This window comes from Gavia stellata, chromosome 4, assembly GCF_030936135.1.
Source record: "Gavia stellata isolate bGavSte3 chromosome 4, bGavSte3.hap2, whole genome shotgun sequence".
NCBI lineage: Eukaryota > Metazoa > Chordata > Aves > Gaviiformes > Gaviidae > Gavia > Gavia stellata.
The window spans coordinates 73,203,848-73,231,802 of record NC_082597.1 but is presented as its reverse complement, the minus strand read 5'-3'; the positions used below and the strand labels follow the sequence as shown (position 1 = coordinate 73,231,802).

The following is a 27,955-nucleotide window of genomic DNA, read 5'->3' as shown; positions in this document are numbered from 1 at the left end:
GAATTATTTCTTTTAGTGTCTTTACATCCCCAGTAAGATATTGAAAAGAATTTCACAGAACCCTGGAGTGCCTGAAGCAAGAAGCAGGAAATGTACTAATCGTACTCCCATTCATCACATCTTAGTCCTACTTACAGTGACGATCCTTGCTCCTAACAGCATCCCACAACTTTTATGTTACATCTGGTCTATATCTTTTACATCTGCTTTACTCTCATCCTTGTTAACATACTTGAAATGATGCATCAACCAAGATGATGCTGAAAAAGCTGAGGTTCTGCCAGTGTACTACATCTACTTGTAATCAGCGATTTCATACATACGTACATACATGTAAGAAATGAAATGCAACAAAGACATGCACTGAGGAACCCATCAGCAGTAGACTACAGTTTTCCTTAGCCAGTCAGTTTAAAATACTCCCAAAACCTTTAGAAAAGTCTCATTTTTGAGACAGGGACATTCTGTCAGTTACTTCAGTCTGCATTAGTGGGCTGTCATGGCACCTCCACATTCACAAGCACATGCTCTTGCAAAATCGGCTTTACCAACATTTTGCAGTATTCATCATGGAAACGACAAGCAATGATCAGCTAGTTCTCACTGTATGCAGAGGACCCCAGCCACCACCATTAAATCACCATAAATCTCTTTACAGTGCAATTGCAAGGGAAGACAGTGACACAACAGATTCACCAGAGCACAGTACCTGGTCAGTAGCGGGAATCGACTCCCATCTACGCTTCAGCAAGTACAGAGATTTCCGGCTCATGATTTTGAATCTGCTCTAGAGGTTTTTCCACACTCGAGAAAAAGGCTTCTCCCAAACCAGTGTCAAGAACCTTATTTCTGACTCCTGTGCTTCATTGCTGTAGACGGCAGAGCTCCCTGATGTACACAAGTTTTAGCAAGCTGCAAGGTTGAGACTGGTTACACCCAAGCTTCTCCCGTTTCTTTAAAGCATCCGTCTCCTTATGGTGCCACGACAAAGGAAATTGGGCGAGACAGTGAAAAGCCTAGCTTTCACTGACGAATTACCTCGCAAAAGCTTGAAGTAGGTAGACAACACCAGACGCACTCCATCTGAAAATAGCTGTTGCTTAGGAACTGGAGGGGTAAAATGCAGCACCTCAGATATATAATTGAGAGCTTTTATATTTAAAGAGAATTAAAAACACTGGACCTCTGTGTTTCTCTCCCAATTATCATCCTTTTATAATGCTGGAGGAATGATCGCTCGATTCCACTGACTCCTGGGGCTACGCCTACATCTTCAGCAAGCCAAACAAGTCTTGATGACAGAGCAACAAATAACTCCCACACATTCAAGGTCCCTCGTAAAAATGTGTGCACAAAGTGTGCCGTGGGTCCCACCTGAAATATCTTAGAAATATCAAGTATTATGTTTTACTAGAATAACTAAAACACAGTTTGCATACTTTTTCTGCAAAGGGATAATATGCCAAGGATGAATTCTGCTAGTCACATTTTCCTGTAGCATGTACTGATATTAGAAATAGGTATGAATATTTTCCCCTCACATGAGAGAGATGATGTGGTTTCACAGACTGCATGTGTATATTTGAGAGAGAGATATTTCTTTAGATGGGTTAAACATTCCTAAACATTTAGGAATTTCTTTAACTCGGAACTCAATTTTGAAGTTTGTGCCTAAATCCTAACCTGTATTAATTTTAAAAATTAAGCACGAAACATAATGAAATTCACTTTGCACTTTCTGCATGATTTCAAATCCAGAGAGTAAGTTCTGTGCATGAAGCACTTACAGCAGGAAATGTTATCTTCAGAGATCAAAAAAAGAAGAAGAAAAAAAGGAAGTAGTAGGTATCAAGGAACTTGTGGCTCTTTGTAAGGCAACCTATAACTCACTCTAATTACAGCAGCCTTAATAGTATTATTATTCTAAAAGAAAAGGAACCCTGCAACATACACACATACATATATATATATATCTGTGTGTGTGTAATCTGTAAAAAAGTGAGTGTGGTGTTGGTGTGGAAGTCAGGAGCAAGTTAAATATTGTAAAGACAGCTTCTTACTTGTCCCATTTACATTCTATTAAACTGCAGATGCTCATCAGGAGACAAACTCCTGCAAACAGAAATTCCCATAAGCCTCAGTGTATTTCATTTGACATCCATCACTACCTGTAACTACATCACTTTGCATTTAACTCCCACATGCAGAAAAGGAATATATTTTCCAAGTGGGTCAGTAACAAGTATGACATGCACTGTAGTAGCTTCCTCTCATGTTTTAACCTACTAGTTCTTAAAAAAATCTTAACAGAATTAGAGTTTTGTTCAATGAGTCTTGGTTGAACAATTTTATGAGTTTATATGTGGATTTGAGTTTTATATTATGGTAAACCAGTGGTTCCACTTCCTTTTCTCACAAGTCTCATTGCTAACATTCACACATGCAGGTGGCTTCCTAAGATCTATCTTCCCACTTTCTTCGCTTTACTCCATAAGAATTAAAAGATCATGGAAGACTAATAAATTGTCTCCCAATAACATAAGCCTAAACCCCTTCCTTCCCTCTTGCTGGTTGCCCGAGCAGCACAGGCTACCATTGGCCAGGAGAGACCTCTCCTCTCAAGTCCCATTTCTCTGCTGGAGGAAAGCCCCACAGACCTAGAGAAACACCATAAGCAACCCTGTGGCAGATCCCACAGGCAATTGCCAGTCCATTTTTAGACACCTGATGCGTTGGATTTGAAGGAGAAGTATAGCTAACAGATTATTCATCTTAATTTTTAAGCAAGATCTTGTTTTAAAAAGGGTACATTTACTAAGGACGCAAATTGGCAACAATGCAACTGAATCACAAAAGGATAAACCAGGTCTTTTCTATTACATACAAAAATCGGAACCTCCTAAATTTCTCCTAACCTTTCAATGAACTAGTTAAATTGGGTTCAACAATATTCCTATGAAAGACAGTTTTCAGAGCCATGTAAAAGAGAGAGTCTGAGGCTACAGTGGAATAACTGAGGCTTATTTTCTTCCTCCTAATGAAACTCTTCCTCCTTGCTTCTTGTGACTGGGCACTAGGATACCACACGGTAAGCAGAAAGCTTGGGTCATTTTCTTTTTCCACACTATTCAAGATCCCTTAACATTTCTGTGGTACATATTGATTGTTAGTTTTACATGGTTCTTCCAAGATTTATAACAATTAGCTTCCTAGAAGCTTTGCAGAACACCTATACAAATCACAAATGAAATAAAAGAGTGCTTACAGGATGAAATTGGTTAAAACTATGCACTTCTTTTTAGATGGATTTAGAAGGAAACACCTCACTGCTCTGTCAAGGAAACACTACATATGTAGATTTTATCCTGTTTTGAAGGAACGCACTCTTGGGGTGAAATATTTTTGCTTATTTTGTTAAAAAAATAAAATTAAAAGACATTCTGCCTAAGAAAAAAAAAATAATCAGCAGGAGTCTTCTACATGAAAATCTGATAAAGAGTTTTCTAGAATAATGTTCTTAATAATTGAACAATATCCTTCAGGAAAGGTTCAAACAACTGCAGGCTGACCTGCAGAGAATTCCACTGAACTTCTCCTCACTCCCTTTTTTTTTTTTAAATATGAAATGGTGGTGGAGTATCTAAAATATCAAAAAAGGAAGTAACAAAACCATTCTCAGAAAGATAGAAAAAAATTTTAAATTTATATAGAGTTATCTTCTTATAATTATCTCCTTTTCAACCTCTACTAAAACCCAGAGAACTTCATCTATGTTTAGTAACCAGTTATCTCATGTTGCCCAAGTACAACCTTCCCTAACAGTACCCAGCAAATGGTTTTACCTGCACTCCATATAGACAGGCATTTGCAGCAACTCAGTTAATACCCACAAGAACTCTTCCTTTGAAATTAGGCCATGCCATGCAAGCCTTCCTTCTTCTCAGGAAGGGGTGAAAGAGAGAAACCAGGCAATATATTAATTTCTCTGGAACCTTCCTTGGAAGAAATTGTAGCCTCATGAGAACAAATAATTAAAAAATTCCTTGGCAACTGTTTCATCCTGTGAGTTCATTTTTTTCGGAAAACTCAAAAGAGAACTATTAAATAGCCCAAGTCCAATTTCCTGCAGCAAGATACATTTTTGATAGTCAGCTTGATCTGTGTTACCTTTTAATTTAAAATCTATTTGGAACAGATTGATACCACTTATGTTCTACCTATATCCCTTTCTCTAACATTTCTTATTGGCTAGCTGTAAACCTTCAAAAATGTCTAGCTGACAACAAAAAATCCTTCAAGAATGAAGGCACAGAGCCAACAGGATGTATCAGGCATGAGGACTTAGACAGGACTTAGGCCTCCACCTCTGATGCAACACCAGCGCAGACTTTATATGCACTCCAGTCGGCAGCCTCTAAATATTTTGCTGCCAAGGCAAAGCATGAGGAATGTAGGGGATGGTTCAGAGCATACAAAAGACTACCTATATTTTCATATGTGTACAAAAATTAGATGAAGACTTGCAATAATGCCAGAAAAGTTTAAGAAGTCTAAGTCACCTTAAGAGTCCTTCAAGTGACTGTCTTCCTCTCAACAGTAGTTTAGGGGAGTCCAATTTACCCTCCACTCCTTGGACTAGAAGAAAACAACATGATCAACGAGCACTTCAGATGAGGCAGGAAAGATTACGTACTGAACAGGTCTCACCTGACTCGATAGGATTTCCCTGATTTCTGATTTTCCTCAGTTTCCACTGAAAACTAGCTTGCTTTCTGGTTTTTCTTAATCTTTTTGAAATGACAGTCACCTGAATAAAACAGATCTGCAACCCATCTTAAACTGTTTAATGAAATACTGAATTTCCTGCAGATTTCAAGACGGTTTTGAAATGAAATGCAAGACAGAAGCTTTGAAAACTTCAGAAAAAAATTCAGAATTCTGCAGCAATAAGGGCAAAAAAGTAAAACTTAGTAAATGAATTTTGCATTAAAAATAGTAAGTCTTGTCTATTAGAATAAGTAGCAGCTTCCTGATTAACATATGATATTTTCTCATTAAAAAGGTAGGTGATTTTTGCAAGGGGCATTATGAAGGTTAGGCTAGGAACTCCCCTACTGAGTTTAAGGTTGCAAACATGTAGGTCCACAGCAATAGAGCCTGTTTATTATAGATTTAGACATAGCTGTTCATATTCATATAAAAATCCTTGACCTGAAGGAAAAGCAATTCGATAATACTGAAGCCCTAATAATGTATTTATATAATTTCAACACCAGATGGAAAAGACTGTTTTACCCAAGCAGTAAAATTCCTGAACATCAATATTGGTAGCAATGTCTCCTTTGCAGCAACTATAATTCCATAGATAATTGAAAAACGTATCAGCATGATGCCATTAACACTACTAGCATAACTTCCTTTCAATGATATGTCAAGAGCAAACCAGTAGCTACACATGGCTTTCCTGCACGTCCCCACCCAGTTCTAACACCACTAACCCCTTTATTATTGAACAAGGTGATAGGGCTATCCAAGTTTGTCAGGTTTAAAAAAAAAAAACAACCATAAAAAATACACACATTACCCCACAGCGTTCTTCTGGAGAAACACTACAGGCTTGGGGACGAGTGGCTGGAAAGCTGCCCTGCCTAAAAGGACCTGGGGGTGTTGGTTGACAGCCGGCTGAACATGAGCCAGCAGTGTGCCCAGGTGGCCAAGAAGGCCAACAGCATCCTGGCCTGTATCAGAAATGGTGTGGCCACCAGGAGCAGGGAGGTGATTGTTCCCCTGTACTCGGCACTGGTGAGGCCGCACCTCGAATCCTGTGTTCAGTGTTGGGCCCCTCACTACAAGAAGGACATTGAGGTGCTGCAGCGTGTCCAGAGAAGGGTGACGAAGCTGGTGAGGGGTCTGGAACACAAGTCTTATGAGGAGCGGCTGAGGGAACTGGGGTTGTTTAGCCTGGAGACGAGGAGGCTGAGGGGAGACCTTATCGCTCTCTACAACTACCTGAAAGGGGGTTGTAGACAGGTGGGTGCTGGTCTCTTCTCCCAAGTGACAAGTGATAGGACAAGAGGAAATGGCCTCAAGTTGCACCAGGGGAGGTTCAGGCTGGATGTTAGGAAAAACTTCTTCATGGAAAGGGTTGTCAGACACTGGAACAGGCTGCCCAGGGAGGTGGTGGAGTCACCATCCCTGGAGGTATTTAAAAGACATGTAGATGTGGCACTTAGGGACATGGTTTAGTGGTGGACTTAGCAGTGTTAGGTTTGTGGTTGGACTCAATGATCTTAAAGGTCTTTTCCAAGCTAAATGATTCTATGTTTACTTGAAATTGCATGCCTTTGATATCCTGATGGAGACAGCTGAGTAAGAAATGCTTTCTCATTACATCTAATCCATCTTTCTGCTACTGAAATAAGCTTTCTGTTGCACAACTCAGCTCTGTCTGGATCAACTGTTTGGGAAAGCAGGTTGTAGAGAGGTTGGTGTTGGTCTCTTCTCCCAGGTAACAAGTGATAGGATGAGAGGAAATGGTCTCAAGTTGCACCAGGGGAGGTTTAGACTGGATATTAGGAAAAACTTCTTTACTGAGAGAGTGGTGAAACACTGGAACAGGCTGCCCAGGGAAGTGGTAGAGTCAACCTCACTGGAGGTGTTCAAGGAACATGTGGACGTGGCATTGTGGGACATGGTTTAGTGGGCATGGTGGTGTTGGGTTGATGGTTGGACTTGATGATCTTACAGGTCTTTTCCAACCTTAATGATTCTGTGATTACAGCTCAAAAATTATATTAATGAAAGCTGTCACGGTTTTATGCTTTTTTCCATTGAGTCAATCCTGCAGATACTAACAAAATGCACAACTTTGACAATCTCAGCTGGAAAACTTGCTTGAATACCTCAAACTTACAAAAAGCCAAAACCAAACACAAAATACTGAGCAACTGACCTGTGAGCCTCTGGATCCTCGTTTGTGATCCCATTCAGAATGCCCCATGAGCTGAAAATCAAAGAAAAGCACAGGTAAGTGAGAAATTGCACTCATTAGTTTTAATTGAGACATTCACGCTTTTATATCCATTACACGTTTTCTTTGAAAAAACAGGCTTGCTTTTACTATTTATTTCACACAGCTTGTAGCTTCATAATGAGGGTCAGAAGACTTGGGAGTTGTTAGTGTAACTTTGTACCTTTACATCCAGAGCCAAAACACATCTAGCATCACAACACTGCTCATGCCAATGAAATTCCCACTGCCATAGATTCAGCTTTAGCCAAATGTTTAATACTGATCTGGCAAAAGGAGAGCTGATATATCAATGAGGAGATTACCAAAACCAGGGGACATTTGATTAAATAGCAATGCACATTTTATACTAGGCATGAAAGTTAGCTACAGCTTTAGTTCTGTCTCACCACTGAATTATTCTGAATGTAATAAAAAAGTAGAGGTACAGCCTCTAAAGGAAACCAGGTTGGGGTCATTACATTGCAGAGGAAAGCAAAAAGAGAGAGAGTTTAGAGATAATGGGTTCTCATGGAAGTTAAGATTTGTGATGGTATACAGCTCTTCAAGTTAAAGAGAAGGCAAGCATTAATTATAGCCCAAATTCAGCTCTCGAATCCTGTGTAAAGCCCTGCAGGAGACTGTGTTGTGAGACAAGTGGTCAGACATTGGATGGTACAGATAGACTCCAGAAAAAATAATTCATCTTCTTCCATCTTTTTTCTACTGTACTTCATAACTCTGTGCTAACACAAGCACTCATTCTTTCTTTAAGCAACATACAATTTGCACACAGCAGCTTTTTCTGTGTATGTCATGGTGGGGAACAAAAACATAGGAGAGAGAATACCCCATAGGCTTTATTACTGCTTTATGTATCCAAAGATTATGGGCACACGTGAACTGCTGACAATAAAGCTGTCCTCACACTTGCCTAAAAAACCCTGGAAAGCACCAGGGAGTGCCCAGGCATGGCTCCAGTGGAGCCCGAGCTGTGCAGCACACAAGGCAGCTGCTGCTGCTAATCCTGCCTCTGAGCACTCAGCCAGGGTGTATTCCAGCCTGGGAGCTGGCTTTTTTTTACAGCTACTCAGGGATCTCTTCTGGGTGACGTTTTTTCCTACTCATACAAGCATAGCTTAATGCAAATATAAAAAGACGTAAATGAAAGATAGGAGGCTTAATGTAACATGTAATGACTTACAGTCACGAACATTTTCTTTCTCTTTTTTTCCCAACATTCTTTCCCAAAGGAAATGCCTTCTCCCAGGTCAGAGGTAGGCAACGAGATTTACAACCTATGCTTATTGCAGAACATGCTTTCGAAACACTCATCCCAGGACAAGAGATTAAAACTACTTTGAAAAATTAGGAAAGCCACATACATCTCATATTAATTCTTTATCTCCTCCATCAGCTGTTCCTACTTACCCTTTCCTTCTCCAAGGGCCCCTTCGTTTCTTTCAGTTATTACTTATGACTACATACCCCCATAACTGGAGACAAACCACATATGCAGATAGGCATCAAAGATCCGAAATGCCACACCATTTTTTTACCTGATACAGCGTCACAACTGACCCCCTTGTTTTACTGTAATTATTTCCTCTTTCCATATACTCTTGGTGGAAACACTGGCTGTGCCAGGTTTCCCTGTTTGTTTCTCCATACTGTTATGTTTGCTCATTACCGTATGAAACTGAGCTTTGATGTTTATGAAAGCTGGCCTCTCAGTAAATCAGTAAATAACCAGCATGCAAAAGCTACCAAGAGATGCATCTACCAAAGGTTATGCACTTCACAGAACCTCTGCCAAAACCCTCATACCTGTGCTTCCTTCCTGGCTCCTGCCACTCTGGACCAAGAAAACCTCTTCAGTTTTAACTCCTCGGCCGCTATGCTTTGTGGGGAAGTGGTGCCCACTTTCTTAATTTACTTGGCTAAAGAAAAATTAATTTAGCATCAGTCTGACCACCTGCGATTCCCAGCATGATAAGGGCTATCTTTACCTACAACTTCCTACCAGTGAAATTAGCAAAAAAAATATGCCTGTTATGTCACAGTTAAGAAAACAGGCCTGGCCATGGTTACTGCGGTTCTCCAGGCGCTATAGACATTTGGCAGTGCATACCACACCCTCAAAACCAAGTGTAGCATGAGATCCCATTGCCAGGTTGTTCATGCTCCTACCCTCACTGAATCCATAGTTTACTGAAACGCGAAGGGTGGCTGTACTATTGCCACCAAAAATAAGCGACGCAGTTAAGAGTCAAGCTTGGAGTTATCGTTCCCATTAGAGGAGGTACACTGAATATAGGGATGCTCCCAGAGTAGCCAGTCCCAGGAAATCAGACTGACATGTGCCAGGGATGGCTACTTGTGATCACCACCAATCCTCAAGCCCAGATCAAGGCCTCTTAAACATTCATTCCTCTTCAGGCACAGTTTTCCCACCCTGTTCCCCGGTTACTGCCTGGTGCTTCACATCTCCATACAGAGTTTTTCAGCCCCTGGAGTGCTCTCCTGTGCTTCCCCAGCTGCACAGGCAGCCCCTACTCTGCTCCGCTGCTGCTTCTCCTTCACAGCTTGCAGGTGCCTTTTGGTCAGGTCCCCCATCTCTGGCCCTGCTCCTTTGCCAGGGGTGGGCAGTCCTGGGGTTCCCCACAGACTGGATATTGCAGCAGCAGTTAATGTTACAGTGAAAAATTAGTCCAACGGCTATAACAATTCGTCCTTGCTCCATTTCTCAGCATCTAACTGTCAAAATCACTTACAGAAGAGAGGCCAAAGTCCCCAGTGAAGCAACCAGTCATAAAAGCATTGGAACCAACAGAGTGACCCCTTGCTTATTCTGGCACTGCTTTATTAGCAAACTGCTAACTCATAGCAAATTACACAACCTGCATTTGATTTAGCTTCTCTACAAACGTGCCCTTGTGGAATCAGCCATGTTTGTATTTTTGCTGATAGATCCACTGCCCCTAGTGTAAAAGAATTTCGACACCATTGTTCTCTCTTTGTACTGTGCCAGGATGCTCTACTGAGTTAACCCAGTGATTATCACCTGATAAAGTGGTAAGCACGAGGAAGCAAAGGAAGAGTTCTAGGATGGTTAGAGACCTTGCCAATTCTAGGCAGTTTTCAAGCCTTGTAGTAAAATGCCTGACCCTATGAAGCCAACATTTTCCTCCCATTTTTATAACCTGCCAAATCTTACTTGGCTTTAAAATGTATTTCTTCCTCACAATCTAGACAACATTTTTCATCTCATGCTAGAATGTTCTTGGAGTATCTGCAATGGTCCATAGTAACAAAGGAGTAAAGGAGGAAAAAATTAAATAAAAAGTATATCACACTTACAAAAGGGCCTCAAGCTTTAAGACAGAAGACAAAACAAATAAACAAGTAGAGCAGTTGTAACAAAATCTCTGCCAGCCCAACATCCTACAGAGGGATGATTGCCTCGGTATGATACTCTTTAGCACAACAAGCCACGCTGTGCTAGATTACTTCTCAGCCTGGGAAAGGTTTTGTTTGAATGGACAAACAGTAAGTGCTGGAGTATGAGATGCAGAAAAGGAGGAAAGCAAGTAAGCCTGACTTATCAGGCTACTTAGAAATCACAAGCTTTATAGAAATCAAAAAATGAAGAAAACAGTATTTTAAAAAAACCCTACAAACCAACCACAAACACTCAGAAACATAGGGAGTGTGCATAAATCCACTCAAGTCTGAGTCAACCTTCTGAAATCAGAAAAAAAGAAAAAAAATTAATTGGTGATTGCATGAAAACAGAGATATAGACACAAAAATACACTTGGAAGTAGAGGGATTTATGTTTATTACTAACAGAAGGGTTTGTTCCAGACCCCACCATCTCCTCTAAAAACTACTATGAATTGATTTGCTCCAGAGTGATGGTACGTGGCCTCACACCATCCAATTACTTTTCTTTATCATTCTTACTGACCAGGCTGCTGAGGCTGAGTGTACCAGCAGCAGAAAAGGAGGGATAAAACCAAAATCAAACTCTCACATGGCTTATATGCATGCAGTCTCTTTCAGAAGTAAAGTATCTGTTTTACATCTCATCTAAAACTGTCCTGGAAACCCAGCTCTGATGATTTTAACACTTAAAGATGAAGGCAGCTTTCAGCAACAAGAACAACTCTTGCATGTTCAAGAATGCACAAAAGCACACGCTTTGCTAAAGCCAACTGGCTCGCTCTACCCTACTAATTGACTAACAGGTCCCCAGGGAAAACAGCCTCCCCCAGCCCAGCTGAGTGTGAGGACTGTGTATGGAAGAGGAGGGGGGAATGGAGAAGACCCTAATACCAAAATGACAGTCACAGAGAGAAAAAGAGAAGCGAAACGGGGCTAGCTCGCTCTGAACATGTAGGGTGGTAGCCTGTGCTCTAAAACTCAGGCTGTCACTATAAACACTATGAAGTCTCTAGGTCTCATGGTTGTAAAACCAAATTTTAAATGTAAACCAGATGTTCACTAATGCAATGATACCTGCAAAGGAGTAAGAAATGGTGTAAGGGACTATCTGCATTAGATATCCGAGATACCCATGCCAAAGTAGAACAAAGACATTTAAAAATTAGCATATTCAGCTCTCAGCTCTCTAAATGCAGTTGTTCTCTTATTTGGTGATTTAATTAAAGCCCCAGCATATGATTACATAATAATCTCAACTTTCATTAAAATTCATAAACCATAATTCTAAGCCTCCTTAGTATTAGAGAATGGCAGGGAAATGTGACCCCCACATACCGTAGAAGCTCTAAATAAATACAAAGACAGAACGTAAAGAATGACAATTCAAGCCTTTTTAGCTGTTTCTAGGTCTTGTTTTTCCCTTAAATCATCTTTTCTGGCCTAGGTTTTTGATTTTGGCACCCTTGAACCAGCAATACTGCTAACTATGCCATGGCTGAAAACAAAACAAACAAACAAACCCCCAAAACCCTCACAGAAATAGAAAAGGCATAATCTTATTATAAGGACCTCCACAATTGGGCACAAGTGGGAAAAACACCCAACTTTTAGAATATGAGCAGTCCCATGTATATTCTTATGAAGGGGAGGGAGTCCTCAGTAGCAGAATGCAACAGCATTTTGAAACCACAGGGTTTTTTTGTTTAAGCAACTATAACACTCAGCACAGTTTCATTAGAGGGAATGAGCAGATCTTTTCATGGTAAGTACTTAAGAGGACCAATGAAGCAGTTACACTTAGTGCTTAATAAAAGACTTTAAATCAATTCAGATATTCTAATTCTGTTCAGATTATAGTCTACTACTCTGGGATTTTATTTATATATATATTTATACATACACAACACTTACAGTTATAAAAATAATTAGATGATGACAAAGGTGAGCTAAATCAGCCGTAACTCACCAAAGCTAGTAAACGGCATTCCAACAGACTGAAGCAGGATCACACAGTCTAAATGCATGCGTCAGGACCTTGTCCCAACTCACTGGCTTCTCCCCTTGGATTTTAAAGATTTCAGACCATGGCTGAACACCATGTTTCCATTGCAGCGAGCATAAGAGAGCCCCACACTCCTCTAGCGAATAAACGAAAGGTGAACACAAAGCAAAGCACAGGAATGGTAGAGAATGCTCTGCCCCATCTGTGACTGGGAGCCAAACACTTAGCATCCAAAATTCTCTCTTGAACTGGCTGCGATACATGAATAGGATACCATGAGCTTCCCAAAACAGCTGAGAACCTATAAGCATGCCTTTTTGCCACTCCTGCAAGGATTTAGAGCATTTAGTAGCAGCAAAAATTAATTACTAATGAGATTCTGAGAAGTTTTGTCTGGGTAGTAGCCAGCAGTTTTAAGAGTTGCTTGTATTCGGGAATCAATGTCCACTAGAGCTAGATAGGAGCATCCAATCTGGCTGGCACCTGGTTTCAACCTTCGCCAAAATAGCGGAGCCTGTATTTAAACATGAGCGCATAACATCTTCCCTCTTTGGAAGAGATTTTGTTGAACAGGCATGTTGAGGTTGTGGAACAGTGTCTCACTGTTGAGTGCTTTGACACTGCCTCCTTACAGCTTGCACTGAATGGGGCACAGTATGATACATATTCTCTGACTGAATAGGTATTAGCTATGCTTCAGTCAGGATCATATTTCCGCTGGTAAAAAGAAACTGTTACCAGCACGTAGGCACAAAATGTTCCCGATAAGTTTCTTTTTCAGTAACAAAAAAGCACAAATTATTTCCTTGATTACATATTAGAAGAAACATTTATTTTTACAAATATGCAGGAGACAGGTCATACAGAAACTAACAAGGTTTTTTTGCACATGCTATTTTGAGTAGGATTCCTTCTATTCAATAGACTGTTCCCTGCACTTTCATGGTAATCAAGATAAACGGGGTGATTTACTGACTCGACTGACTTAGGGAGTGCAGTTTTGGTGTGGACACCATCAGCAGGAGAAGCTAAGCAGGCTGTAGTTGCTGAAATTCAGCACTGCCAGATCCTGATAATGTAACAGGGAAGTACCTGCATGGCTGCACTGACCACCTTCTCCATCAAATGGCACAGCTGCAGCTTGCCCTGCGGGCATCCAAAGTGTCAGAGATGTCTTCCTTGCTGTGTGGTGAGCGTGATCATACACAGGCACGTGTAGGCTATGACACACAGGCAGCAAACTGCTCCAATATTTGGAAAAACAATCCCTTTTCCACAGCCACTCGCCAACTCCCAGGGTCAGCTTAAAGCACGAGATGTCAGAGCTGCGCTGTTCAGCCAGATATGTGAGCTGCACGCTCGCCCCATCGCGGCCTCTGGCTGTGCAACTAGTGGGGAGGAAACTCTCCACCCAAATGCTCCCAACGCAGTGGAGCCTTGCAAATCTTCGAGGTCAGCCCCCCATTCTAAGACTGGTTAAAAAACAAAACAAAAACCCCCCACCACAATAAACTAACTAAATGAATAAATTGGGTGGGGTGGGGTGGGGGGGTGTAAGAGCCTTTCAGCTGCCTCCTAATCAAGTAAGTTGTTTCGAAGGCTTGTGGGCTGCTGGACAACAGCCATACAGAGATAAGATTTTTAAACCGAGGCACAGGCAGAAATGCTTTGAAACTTGGCATTGCTTTAAACTGGAGGCAGGGGCAGCAAAGTAGAATGATGGGTCTGGAGAGGAGCTGCAGTGAGTGGCTTCCCTGCAGGATGAGCCCCGTGCAGTGATGGAGTTAAGCCCTCTGAAGCTGGTACCCTGGTGAAGCTGGAAGCCCCGGAGGGAGCTGCCTCCTCGACCCCTACAGCCCTCTCACAGCCTAGCTGGCAGGTCAAGCAATGAACCACAGCACCGTCAGAGGCTACACAAAACAGGGGAAAAACATACATATCAGGCAGATACTCTGTTGAGACAGTGAACATGATACTGAGCCACTGTGGCAGAAGGGAACAGAAAGAATAGGGCACTTGGCAAGGTGAGGCTGAATGGAGGCGAACGGGCGCCGCGGAACAGGAGGACAACCCGAAAGGCACCAGCAGTGACTGTCCCGCAGGCACGGCGAAAAAACCGTCCCAAGCACTTAACCAGGGACTCAGCTCTAAAGGAATAAAAGGAATGAGATCATATCTGGCGCTGGGTGAGACAGCAAGAGACTACATTTTTGAGGACTTTTCTCATGGCAGCATATGACCTTTTAGAATATTTCCAGACAATAAACTGCATCTGATTTCTTCAGGGATCCTGGCTCCCTTGCACGGGGGCAGGCGGCACGAAGACGTATGACACGGCAAACTGGCAGCGGTGGGTTCGTGGACAACTGTCGTGCCCCTTGCTCCATGCCACTTCTTGAAAGAGCAGGTTTAACTTTAGATAGTGTGAAGTTACTGTGAAATAAAAAAAACGTAGGTGGGAAAAAGAAAAGGCAGGGGAATATCCACCTCCACACCCTGTATCTGGATATATATAAATTTTTGTCACAACTACTTAAACAGATGACAGTAGTAAAACAAACCCCTACAGGTTTCTATTATTTTCAGTCCTACCATCGAATTTCTCAGGTCCCTATTAAACTTTCACACATCAAACAGGATTTTAAACAACAGGTTTTGGAGGCTGAGCTCTAGTAGAATACGGAAAAGGCCTAAATTTTTTGTCTGTTTGTTTTTGTTTTGTCTTTTTTTTTTTTAAAGAAAAGCAACTCTTATTCTTCAGTGATCCCAAAGGGTGGATGCCACACAAAGAGCTACTTGAGAGCTACTTGCAGATGTGGAGCAGATTTCTTTTAGCAAAGGCTTCCGAAGTTAATAGTCTTATCTTAATCTGGATATTTAAAAGATTTCCAGAATAAATGAATAAAACAATTAAAGTGATCATAAATAGATTTCTTATTCCCTTAAACTGACCTGATGGATTAATAATAGGCATATTGATCTGGTGGATTAGTATTCAACAAGCAAAAGCGTTCACTGAATTTTCCATGTACTCACTTTCCCATTCTGAGCATAATCATGAAAACAAATGCCCTAGAAAAAAACATCCATACTGGTGAGATAAAAAACATGTGAGCACAGATACTCCGATATTCTCTCACCTTAGCCATGGCCATAATTTACAGACAGTAACCTACAGGAGAATATTCCTTGGTATGGGGATGCCAGGGCAACACAGCAATATCAAGACTCCTAAATGTAACAGCAAGCTGACAAAAGAATAAAAATAGATTGTTAAAAGAAGAAAACTACTATTTAAACCTTGCTTGCTATTCAAAGTAGACGCATTAAGTTCCTGGATTTCAAAGCTACACAGTCAAGTCTATTCTGGTGTAATTAAGTTCCTAGAAAAAGTCAGAAAGCTTATTTACTTTTTTTCCATTGGGAATCATTAACTATGCATTAAGAACCCCAGTCACAATACCAAGCCTGGCACAGGCTTGATAAACTAGCTAGCTAATGCAGCAGACAAAGTCAGCATCGTCTGAAAGCACTTTAGGTATCTAAAGCCTATTATTTATTTTTTAAAGGAGTCTAAAGTCTTCTACAAAAAAATCTGCTCTGCAATGTATGTTACCAATACCGTTCTCTCTTTAGTGCATAGTTTTTCTCTCACTTTCCAACTTTTCAGAGATTCTAGTTTCATATGCGGTTTTTGCACTTTCTGTTGTTACTTAACACAAGCCTCAAAGATGACATGCACTCTTTTTGGCTTATCAGTGCACAAGAGGGTCTCTGCTTCCAAAGAAATTAGTTCCTTGAAGATACTGGGGATGTCTTTTTCATAGCAATTAAAACCCCCACTGAAAGAGTAGGAAAACTTGTAAGGGATTTTTCAGTCAAGCTCTGATTTTAGTTGAATCACCCACAATAACAACACAAAACATGAAAGGTCATATGGAAAGCAACTTAGTCCAATTAGTTTAGTAGGTGCATTAATCTAAGAGGTGACCACTCTCTGGTAGTCTGCATAAACATAGGAATTTCCCAATTCAGTTCCCAGTGGATAAGTGTCTACCTCACAGGGAAAAAAAACACCAAAACCAAAAAAACAAAACCTTGTCAAATTGACATCCTTACTGGCAGTCTCAGCAGAAAAAAACCCTTAGGACTGAGTAAGCACGGAGGTTTCACCAGACATTTAACCTTCAGAAGTGGTCCCTCTGCAAGGGAACTGAGCCACAGCTGCAGGGGTAGGGACAAGCGTGACTTGCTTGTGTCCCCACTGTACTTCCCTTGTGCACACAGGATGGCATTTCGTCATAGCTGTCAACTCAAAACTTCTCACCAGAGCAAAGGGCCACTTACAAAAAGGAAGGGGGTAGAGGGTGACAGAGTGAACCCCCAAACCCCAACCACTTGGTCAGAGAAGTCAAATAAAGGTTGCAGCATCATTACCCCCAAAAACTGGAAATTCCATAGGCAACAGAATACAGTAGTTTGAACAAATCAGATCTCTTCTGCTACCATATGCACTTACTGAAAAGGAAAAAACAAACTTTGCTTTTTTTAATATGGCAACTTAATGTCCACCTGGTGTGAAACACAAAACACAGTGATTACAGGAATCAGCCCCTGGTGACGCTAAAATACAGTGAGGCAGAAAGCCAGAAACATAATTTCTTACAGTTTCAGCAGCTCATTTTCCTGAAACGCATTAACTTTAATGGCAGCACACTGAGGGATAGCTGAGATTTAGTAATGAAAATTTTAAGATGCTGAGAATTTGGCCTCCCTCAAGCTAGTGCACAGAGCAGACTGACCCACGGTGCCTCCTCCCACCGCGAGAGCAGCACGGTGTCTGGTCAGGTAAAGCCTCAGCCTCCAGGGTTGGCCTGGAAAAGAAAAGAGCATCACTCTGCCAAAGCTTGTTCCAGCCTGACACCCACACAAACAAGCTACTTCTTTCATTAACACCCCATTTTCCCAGTTTTGAGGTTTCACAATGCAGAAGAATAGCACTGACATTTCAACAGCTAGATCCCAGCTAGCAAATGTCCTAAAATTACACTGTAGAGCCTGGTAGCTTACTAAAGACCTCAATGTCAAAACTCAAAGTACATTCAGTTTAAACACACCCTTGGGGGGATTTTATACTAACTACTTTCTATTTCAGACTATTCACTTTAAGCTCAACCAGCAATGCTTCATCACTCATCCAGGAAAACTCCCTTCTCTGCCACCCAATCTCAATCAACCTGCCAAATTAATTATCACCCTGCATTTGCCTATTGCTAAGAGGGGGGAAAAAAGCAAATAGATGAATGTAGCAGTGACCCGAGCAAAAACGAATCCTCTGAAACAGAACTAATTAAATCAGTTCAGTGATCTTCTTCCAGCACAACACATTTCACCCACCCCTTCTCCAAGCAGCCCAGTTCCCACATCTCCTCCAACTGTCCTCAGCAGGGCGCTCACATGGGGCTCAGATGTCTATCCAGCAGCAAACTGGGGATCTTTTCTACTCATCCTTGTAACCGCATGGTTTAAAATAAAGAAAAAAACAACCGTCACAGAAAATTCACCGTGATCATTTCACACTGACATTTACATGCAAATTCCTGGCCACAGAATATGTGTTTCAGCCAGTTAGCAGTAGGATTTGATTACCCACCTCAAATTTATGGAACCACAGGCACCAAACTTTGGTGCTTCACTGGCTCGACGAAACAAGCAGAGCTCAGAGAGCTGGCAGAGAGAGGCTTCCCCTTTGGTACCCCAGTCAGGCCTTACAGCAGAGCTGGCAGAACTAACACGTAGAGAAATAACAGAATTTGTGGATTTTCAATCACTGCCATGAGTCAGACACCAAACCTTGCGCTAAGTGCACTCCTAACCTAGCAAGTATGTATGCATGCACGACCGCAGCATTGGTGACCCTGCTGACTTGAAAGGGACTAGTTCAAAGGAGCAGGTTACACGCGCATTTTAGACTTCCCTGTCCTACAATTTTAAGTGCTAGGCCAGCTGAAATACATGCAAAAATACATTTGGGCCATAAATTTCCCTGTCGCTGGGCAGTCATGCTGTCATTGCAGTCACGCCGTCAGACAACGCATGAAATTCTGTACCAGCTGATAACGGTGCGCCCGTGCAGTGAGAATATTGAAAGCCGTAGGTGTAGGACTGCAACAGAAACACTGACCTCTCCTCTCTCAGTGCACTTCATTTTCCACCACTTCTCTCTTTATGCAGAACACATTCAGAGCAAGAGCAGAAAAGTGAAAGGCAACTCAAACAAGGCAAGAAATGTGGGCTGACAGGCCCACTTGGGGAACAAAAAGACACCGAAGCGGGATCTCTCTTTACTGGAGAGTTCAAATATAAAGTCAATCCCACCTTGCTTTTCCCCCTATATGATTTTTAATACGGTCAGTGCTTCCTTAGAGGAAGGCACATCACGAACAGACATCAGTACTGAAAGGTACTGAAATCTGGATGCCTGCACAGGATCCCTGTCAAGTTAGGTAAAGCTTCAGACATGGGAGCCCTGACAATGCCCTCTTCGATAACGGTGCATAGGAACAGAACAACAACACACAGAGGCAGGACTCTGAGTAATCTCTAGGTAGGTGCCTACACAGGCAACAGTTTGTCATTCGCACCCATCTGCTGCTCCAAATCACACAAACACGCTGTCACATGTGCTTTTCCCCATCTGGATTGCAGAGATGCTGGATATAAACAGGCAAAAGCCAGGAAGATGAATACCGGGCTTGTGCTGTACAGGGGGGAATCAGCAGTCAGCTTCATCCTCTCTAATGGGAATAATTTCAGTGGAGGTTTCTAGAAGTCAAAGTAAAACCAGATTTTTCACAATGGCTGCAGGTTTTTCCATGATTTGAAATCCTGTCTTTCAAACCAGTATGCCTCTTTAAAAGCTTTGCTTGTGAGATCTTAAAGTAATAAAACCATGCCTGTTGTCTTAGAGGGATATCATAAAATACCTTCCCCTGCAACATTGTCTGCCAATGTTTAATTCCACATGGTCACCCAAGCCATATTTCCATAGCGTCACAGTACCGCTAGCAGCAAAACCAGAGCCCACAAAAGGTGCAGTCTCTATCATAGCGTAAAGGATGCACAGAATATATGCTATTCAGGGGTGTCACGGTGCAAATGGATATACCAGGTGGCATTTTCGAGTGAGAAGGAGAAAGGCAGAGCAGGGCAGAGGGGAGAGAAGCCCGTTCTGGAAGGGCTGACCTCAAAGGAGTGGGCTTGAGAGTTGTGTGGCTGCCCTGTCCCCTCTGTTTTAGGACCCCAGTTTTGGTTCAGTTAAACAGTCACAGGAAAGCTGCTGAAATATTCTTTGGCGGAAGAATCTTCCATTGAAAATATGTCATTTTGACTAATCTGCCTTTCAGAAACAGGCCTCAATGAAATTTAAGTAGCATTTCTGTGGTTAAAAAGTTGTGTGTCAAAAAGGTCCATCTATTCGAAATAGAAAGTTCTGAAAGTTGCTTTTATGCAAGCAACTACTACCCCCTCCACCATTGGTCCTTTTTTCCCCAGAATTTTATTCCTTGCATAATCTAACTTTGCATGTTGCTGAAATATACTTCTAAACCAAACTTCATCAAAAAAAAGCAGTATTTCCTCTTCTTATGACCAGCTGTTCAGCATTCCCTTAGAAATAAGAGCTTTCCCTTCTATTAAACTCATTATGTCTTCAGCCTCTTCCTTTTTTTTCTGAAAAAGTAATTTAAGTTTCTTTTTCCTGTGTCCCAAATATTTGTCTTTCATCTTCTTATGTTCAACTTGTGTAAAAATGCTATTTTGATTCAGCAGAAGTGTTATTTTAGTAGAGACTAGTAGACACTTTACCCTAACCAGGAAAGTCCAGATGGAAAAAATATTTCTAGCTACTGAAACAAAAAGAAAAAAAAGGCAAAAAAAAAAAAAAGCACTTCTAAGTGCTAAACAGCTGTGCGGATTTGGTTCTTTGACTATGAAAAAGAGATCTCCAGATCTGTATTGAATACAGATACAATCCGGATCCCCTAATGCTAACAACAACATTTTCATCAATTCAGCGTGGCCTGGATGTTGTACTTTGTTTTTACTCTTACGCCTGGGAACCAGCCTGGTCTTCCGGGAGACACAGTTAAACACAATTAGTCTGAGTCTCTCCCTAGTATTATGTATCAGCTGCAAATCAGAGAAATCTTAGTAGCAACCACTTCTAAAGCACTTATTTCCAGACCACCATACAAACTTGCTAACTCAGACAGGACCTTTGTGAGAAAAAAAAAATTGATTTATCTTCATTTCACAGATGGAGAACTGAGGCATTTACCCAGCACAGTACTGCAAAACTGGGAATAGAAACTAAATATCTTCAGTTCATGGGATCAGACCACAGGCTTCATTTTGATCAACTATTTATGTCCAAGTTCTTTTTTGGGGGAGTCGAGGGCATACACCAGGGAACAGAATTATTCTCATTTTCAGCTGCCAGGAGATCTTATCGCTATTTCTGAAAACAAACTGTTCACCCTTCTAAATATCAGAAAGAGGACAGGCTTCAAATATCAACAACCTTCCTTTTTAAGAAAGCACTAAAATGAGACAGGAAAGATAGGAAACCTCAAAGGATCAAAAATAGTGAAAGCTTTTCCCCAGATCTGTGGCTGAACACCCAGGCATCCTGCAATCCTCTTTACTCAGTTAGAAGGACTTTAGCTAGAGAAGATGACCTGAACAAAGTGAAAAACCAACAGCTGTGCCCGAGACCTGAACTGAACCTTCCCCGAGCTTTAAAGACATTGAGTCCACTTGAGCTTCACATGTGGATGCAGAGATGAACAGCAAGAGGAAGGGATGAAGAGTCGAAACGCCAGGACGAAAAAAGTGTTCTCAGGAAGCTTTCTGATTTATTCATCAAGATCAAGCGATTGAAATGCATGAGGCATCTCTGGCATCAAAGTGTTCACATCAAGAGCTCCATGAATTGGAGAGTATTTTCTCTCTTCCACTTCCCATTTTTCTGTGCAATTCCTTTTTCAGAAAGAGAAATCATAGATAATTGCAATTTACCTAGTTTATTAATATCAAGACCTGTATTTCCACAAATATGTTCTCAGGAGATAAGCGGTTGCATGTTGAATGTTGGGTGCCTGTGCCTGCATGCCTTTGGCCCTCTCAATGGGTCCCTTTATCAGGACAAAGTCTCCTTGAAGGGGAACCAGGGCCACCAACAACCTCCGTTCAGGCAAGAGCAACAGAGGCTGAGAAACAGATGCTTTATGAGCTTGAGAGAACTGCAGAAGAAAAAAAAATAACTTCCCTTCTCATACCTAAATATAGAACATAAATAAAAACGTATATATCCTAACTATTTTTCCCAACCTAATACTTTTCTTCACACACATCTGCCTTGCTCCCCCCAACACACGCAGTGTGGTGCTGGAACTGGCATTGTCATTTGTTTTTAGGGAAAGACAGTTCATGTTAAAACACTCGTGCTGGTTAACGAGAAACAAAGTTCAAGGTGGACTGAGGAGCTGCCTACATGCAAGCCAGTCTGATGAAAGGAAATTCAGTTCTTACCAAGGAGCCGCACAAAAGCGACTATTCGCGGTGGAGAGAAAATGCCCTTCTCAGGGGCAGTCTGGAGTGCGACACTGAGGAAGAGATGGCCGCAGAGGAGAACAGGCGCTCCCAGGCAACACCCCACTAAAAGCTTGTAATGCCCCACTTTGTTGACCCTATGACTAAAAAGTGGTGTTCAGCCTCCATATACATAATGGTACCAACATCCTCCATAATATTAAATACACAGGATCAAGAAATAAGGGGATGGAAATACAGGTTGTAACCACACATAGAACTAGTGATAAGCTGAAAACATTTGGAAACTCTTAAGATGACAGTACTAAATACTCTTATTGTAACTTTCAGAAGACACACATGCTGATTTTCTGCACTTGTACAGGTTATATCTGAAGTGACAATATTTCTCACAGCATTTCAAGTTTTCTTAGAAAGTTCAGTTCCTGGAATCTGAATTGTAGGAAAAGAAAAGAAAAAAAATAAAAAAAAAAGAAAAGACATATCCTCTAACAGAGAAAGGAGGCTTCTAACTATCAGAACTGCGAAGTGGGGGAAAAATTAAATACAAGGATTGAAAACTGAGGATTCGTGGCTGATCCGTGATCTGCAGAACGCAGAGGGCTGCCCCTGCATTGGTGGGAAAGCTGCCGAAGAGCTCTGCCTGGTATCAAAAGCCAGCACAGTAGATACGGTAAAACATAATAAACAAGCTGCATCCTTCCACTCTGTGAGGAGGATGGGCAGGACAGAACAAAATGCCAGAACTAAAGCAAGCGATTGCTAAAAATAACTTTATCTCTCCTTCTTTATCTCAAGGGCCAAATTATCTCAGTTGCTACTTGAGAAGACTAGGCAATGCCAGCATCAGAAAGGTCAGAAAGCATGTGAAAATTTACCCAGTAGCTTACCCATTGCCTAAATATCTGCTATTGCAACAGTACAGATTAGCATGAAAATTCCTACTGTCTTGCTGCACAAATATATGCTACGTCTTTATTTGAGGATCATGAGAGTTACAAATGCACTACGTGGACACCATAGCTGTAATGTTCTCACATACTAATACATGAGGGGTTTGGTTTACTTTTTTTATTTTATTCAATGAAATAGACTTCTGATTATTCATAAAAAAGTGCTTTCAGACTGATTTGAAGCATCATGCAGAGGTACAGACTAATTCCTCATCCTCAGAATGCAAAGAGCACCTGCATATAAGCAAATAACACAACCAGTTGAGCTGACTGCAAGAATTAAAACCAGGTCTCTTCAAAACTGAAATGCTTCAATGAACTGCATTCGCTAAAGATTTTGTTTTGGATGCAAGTACTGGAAGGGAGGAAGAGGATCTTTATAAGACATGAGAACCTCCTGTTTCAATATCTGGGGAGAACAGCATTTCAGTTCTGTTTTACTAGAGAGTGTTGAAATTAAAAGGAAAAAAAAAAAAAACCAAAACCCAGGGAAAAAATTCCCACTATTGCTTCAAGCTCTAAAGGGTTGGTTTACCAATCCAAATCAGCTTTTCTGCTGTTGTGGTAAAAAAACTTCATTCACAGATTTCTCAAAATATTCAGGCTGCTTCTGCTGGGAAAAAAAAAAAGCTGCATTTGGAAATCTTTCCTGAAATGCCTCCACAGTCCTCCTTGCAAATGCATCGTTGGGTGGCTCTCGATTTAGGAGTGGCCAGATTTTCTGACCTTACAGGCCAGTCAATCTTTCTAAGGTCAAGAGGCACAAGATGCACGCATGGGAGAACAGCAGGAGCCAACAGCAGCTCACCGGGCAGCCTACCGCCCCGCCGGGGACGCCCCACAGGCTGCGAGTGCTCAGGCTCTAGGAAAACTCACAACGCTGAAGCCTGGTTTCCTTCCTCCCCCTACTTTCAGGTCTGGATCACCCCAGAGTAGCCCAGATATCCCAGGGACCTGGTACACAGGAACAAGTCAAGCTCCTTGTGAGCTGCTCGAGAGCCATGCTTATGCCACTGCTCGTGCCCAGCAAAACGGGTCCCTGGGTACAGAACAGTAAAGAACCACTTACAAAGAGCAAAGCCGTAAGGATGAAGGACCCAGCAGATTTCACAGGATGTAGACGTCAGAGAGCAAAGACAGAATGAGGTCAGAGTCTGATCTACAACCCAGGGAGAACAGCAAGCTATATCTAGGCCAACAATTTGCTGTAATACTGTTACTTAATGGGAGGCAGAGGGAATATCCTTGGAGCTCGTACAACCATCAAGTAACATGTGCTTAAAAGCAGGCTAGACCAGGGGTACAAACTTAAACGACTCTAAGCCACTCTAAACCATAGCACAAGCACTTCAGCTCGCTAGCTGGCACTGCCTGTCACATAGGAACAACGTGGTGCAAACCGACTTTGGAATTACAGCTGCGTGTTCTCCTATAGCCCAGCCATCTTCTGCCAGGACAGCATCAGCTGCATGTCCTCCTGTGCACAGACTCACCTCCGCTTGGGGACCCAGGTCTAAAATAGATTCCTTCCCTTTCTTCTTCACGGCTGGGACAGGGCAGAATATAGCTGTGTTTATTCCTGCAGGAGCCTTTAATTTTCATTACCATCTAAGTTAATTTCCTCGTAGGAGGAGGTTGGAAGCAGGATGTCAACTTTCTTGGAAGAAGGAAGGAAAAAATCCCAACCAAACAACAAACCCAAACCAGAAATGTGCTAAGAACATGGCAAGCAGATGGCTGTTTTTGTTTTGCTGTGTGTGGGGGAGTCATAGGTCCAGGATTTCATACCAGGGAGGAATTTCACTTTTACAGATATCAGCAGAAAGCCTTTCTAATGCTGCTTATATACCAACTTTGAGCCAAACACATCCTGTGCACATCACACGCTTTTGATACCCTGGCTACTCTGCTCGGAGCCGGCCCACCCTGTGCAGCTGTGCGCGCTTCGCCTAGCTGGACACAACAACGGCTCTAAAAGCCCACGCTACTACCAAGGGATGCAAAATCCACCCCTAAATTAAGCAAGCAAGCAAGAGACAGTGATTAATTGGCCAATTTAGCTGCTCCATTCTTCTTCACCAGTCTCCTCTAATTGTCCCCAAGTCCCTGTGGGAACAACAGTATGCAGTAGCTTCACTTCAGAGGAGAATAGACCCATGGAACCAGCGGTACCAGGGTGGAGTTAATTCATTATTTTTGTCAGATCTTGGTCAAGACCAGAAGAAAAAGCCGGTTCCACTGACAGAATAGAAACTAGCTTGAAGACAGTAATGGCTTTTTCACTCAACTAGATAAAAATGACTGTTAAGAAAAATTCCAAGAAACAATTGCACAGTGACTCAGTTGTACACAGTCGTCTGCTTGGTTCACGGGCTGCGCAAGGCATCGCCCAGGCTCTGCACACCCAGCCGTTCTGCCTTTCGCTCTGGGTTCTCCATCGCTTGCACAGGGTATCCCACCCGTTTCAAGAGATGAAGATAAAAAGCACCCTGCGCGTCACTTGTGATGCATCAGGATTTGAAATAATATCCATAATAAGTCAGCAATTTCATTAGCAAGCACAGAGGAACAAAGTAGTTTTAAAGCAGCTTGAAAACTATTAAGTCCTTTATCACTATGCAGGCTGTTTCTACCACAGGGCAGATAAAGCTAAGGAAACCAAAATGCGATAATTTAAAAAAAAAAAAAGTTATTTTACTGCCAAGGATTTTTCTGAACACAGCTATTTTGTGTGAGTATTTCAGCCAGCCATAGATTTAACTACAGGAACCTGAGATACGGAGGAGGTATAAGACAAGGTTAATTTGTACCTTGAGGAGTCAGGAAAAAAAGTGAAAAGAAGAGCCCAGACTTCTTTTTAGCTCTTACTGTTTTTATATCCTAAGTGATAAGGATTTATTTTCAGTTTTTCCCTCAGACAATGCATTGCCCAACAAACTCTTGCATGCTAAAAAGTTGCACCAAGGTGTATATGTACTGCTGGAGAATTTTTATAGCCCTAAGAAGACGCAGTCAGTACAGCACCAACAGCTCAAGCCTCCAGCAGCCAAAGAGTCGCTTTGTCACTGAATGCAGCTGCAAAAAACAAAAAAAAAAACTAACTCGTGGCATTTTAGAATATGAATTTCCCAATGCGAGAGCTATGCTTTATACTCTGCATATCACATAGGGGCTAGGCAGTATTGAAACAGTTCAAGGTAAAACTTTCCTGAAGCCAAAACTCAGTTTGACTGCAAGTTCTTTGGGGCAGAAGAAAGCGTCTTTCTGTCCTTTATGCAGCTTCTAGAACAACGGGGCCAGATCCCCAGCTGGAAATCCTAAGGGCTACTGTCCTGTAAATAACAAAACCCCAAAACAGCAATTACACTTGACCAAAAATCTCTCTGGCTAGCACTGAAAATACGGATTTAACTAATTAATCATTCTGAAAGACTAATAAAGGTCAAGGATGATCATTTCAAGTACCAGTCATCACAATAACTGATAGAGGAACAGCATGATCGTGTGGCTCTTAAAACAGGGACTAGATGCCTAGATCTAGAAAAAGCTTAATATTAAGATTGTTAGGCTGCAACGGAAAGAGATTTTAAAAACACAAATAGCAACCCTCCTTGAAAACAACCATGCTTACACTATCCTGTAATAATAAACTAACACAGAGAAAAGCAAGCAAGCAAACAAGCTTGAATATCTATATTAAAAAAAAAAAAAATCAAAACCAAACAGGCAGTATTGAGTCTATTCTGAGAATGTGCTCAAAAATAAAACTTCCTTCTCATAAGAGAAACAATTGGTCCTGACAAACTTACTTCACTTTATATACAAAACAGATTTGAGTCTAGGCAGTTACAACAGGATAACTCCAGTTGGAGAAATCTAAGGAAAAAATAGTATCGACATCAAGTTTCTGCTTCTCAGACTCCTCAACCTAAGGGCTGATTAGGTTTAAAAAAAAGTAGAACAACAATATGATGAAAAAAGAGGCCATGCCCCTGGCATATGGTATTATAAACACAGGGAAGTGCCAGCATAAACCTTTATCGGGAGACTGGGTTCTTTGTCAAGCCGTGCCTTTCTTCCAAAACATCCTTGCTGCCATATGTCTGCATCTCGCCAGCTGCAGACCTAATAAGAGACTTCTTATTCATGCCGTATAATGTTTTACAGGTTTGCCACGGGGGTCACTCGCTGCGAGTCATTTACGTCACAACCCCAACAGCCTCGGAGCTGATGGGAGCCAAGAAATGTAGGTTGGCGGAGGGGAGAGGAGGGGGGGCGAGAGGAAACAGCACATCAGACTCGGAGCTCTGCGATTTCGTCTCCTCACCGGTGCGCTGAAAGCCGGGCTTTCTAACTTGCTTTTCTGCTCCAAGGGGCTCTGCGGCCTTCCTGCTGCTTTTACACTTAGGAGAAGAGGGGAAATTAAATACACACATTTAGATGAAGACCGCTGAAAGATTTTATTCCCCCTCCTCTTGTTCCGCACCTCATTATTTGCAATAACTCTGCAGTTCTAACAGGCCAACCATCAGTTTTTGAGTTTTTGCAACCTATTTCGAATATTTTGTGCATTTATAAAATGCAAATGAAAGATACGCCACGCATGCGATGCATCGGGTGTAAGCATTTATCTGAGCAGAAATGGAGCTAGCTGCCTGATGAAGTCAGTTTTTTAAAAGAAAATCTGCTACCCCACCCTCACAATTTATCACCCCGATCTGACTCTCCCCAGTGTTTTTATTTTGTTTTTGAATCAGTATCCAATAATTGCAGGGAAAATGGCTTTTCAAATCTGCGTGTTGTTATGGTGCTGGAACCACGGAGAAGAGAGAAACACTCACTACAGTGAAATCTAAAAAAGCAAAGGACCAAATCTGGAGCTGTGACTGGAGTGACCAGCGCGTCTCTTCCATCTGCCTGCAATCCTGGAGG

General features: G+C 41.8%; 1 protein-coding gene across 1 annotated transcript in view; it reads right to left on the bottom strand.

Moving 5' to 3' along the window:
* Positions 1–27,955, bottom strand: part of PDE3A (phosphodiesterase 3A) — a 274,878-nt gene that overhangs the window by 100,814 nt on the left and 146,109 nt on the right. The window contains exon 2 of the mRNA XM_059817211.1: positions 6,953–7,003. Coding sequence (XP_059673194.1) covers positions 6,953–7,003 — 51 coding nt within the window. The remainder of the gene's footprint in view (positions 1–6,952; positions 7,004–27,955) is intronic.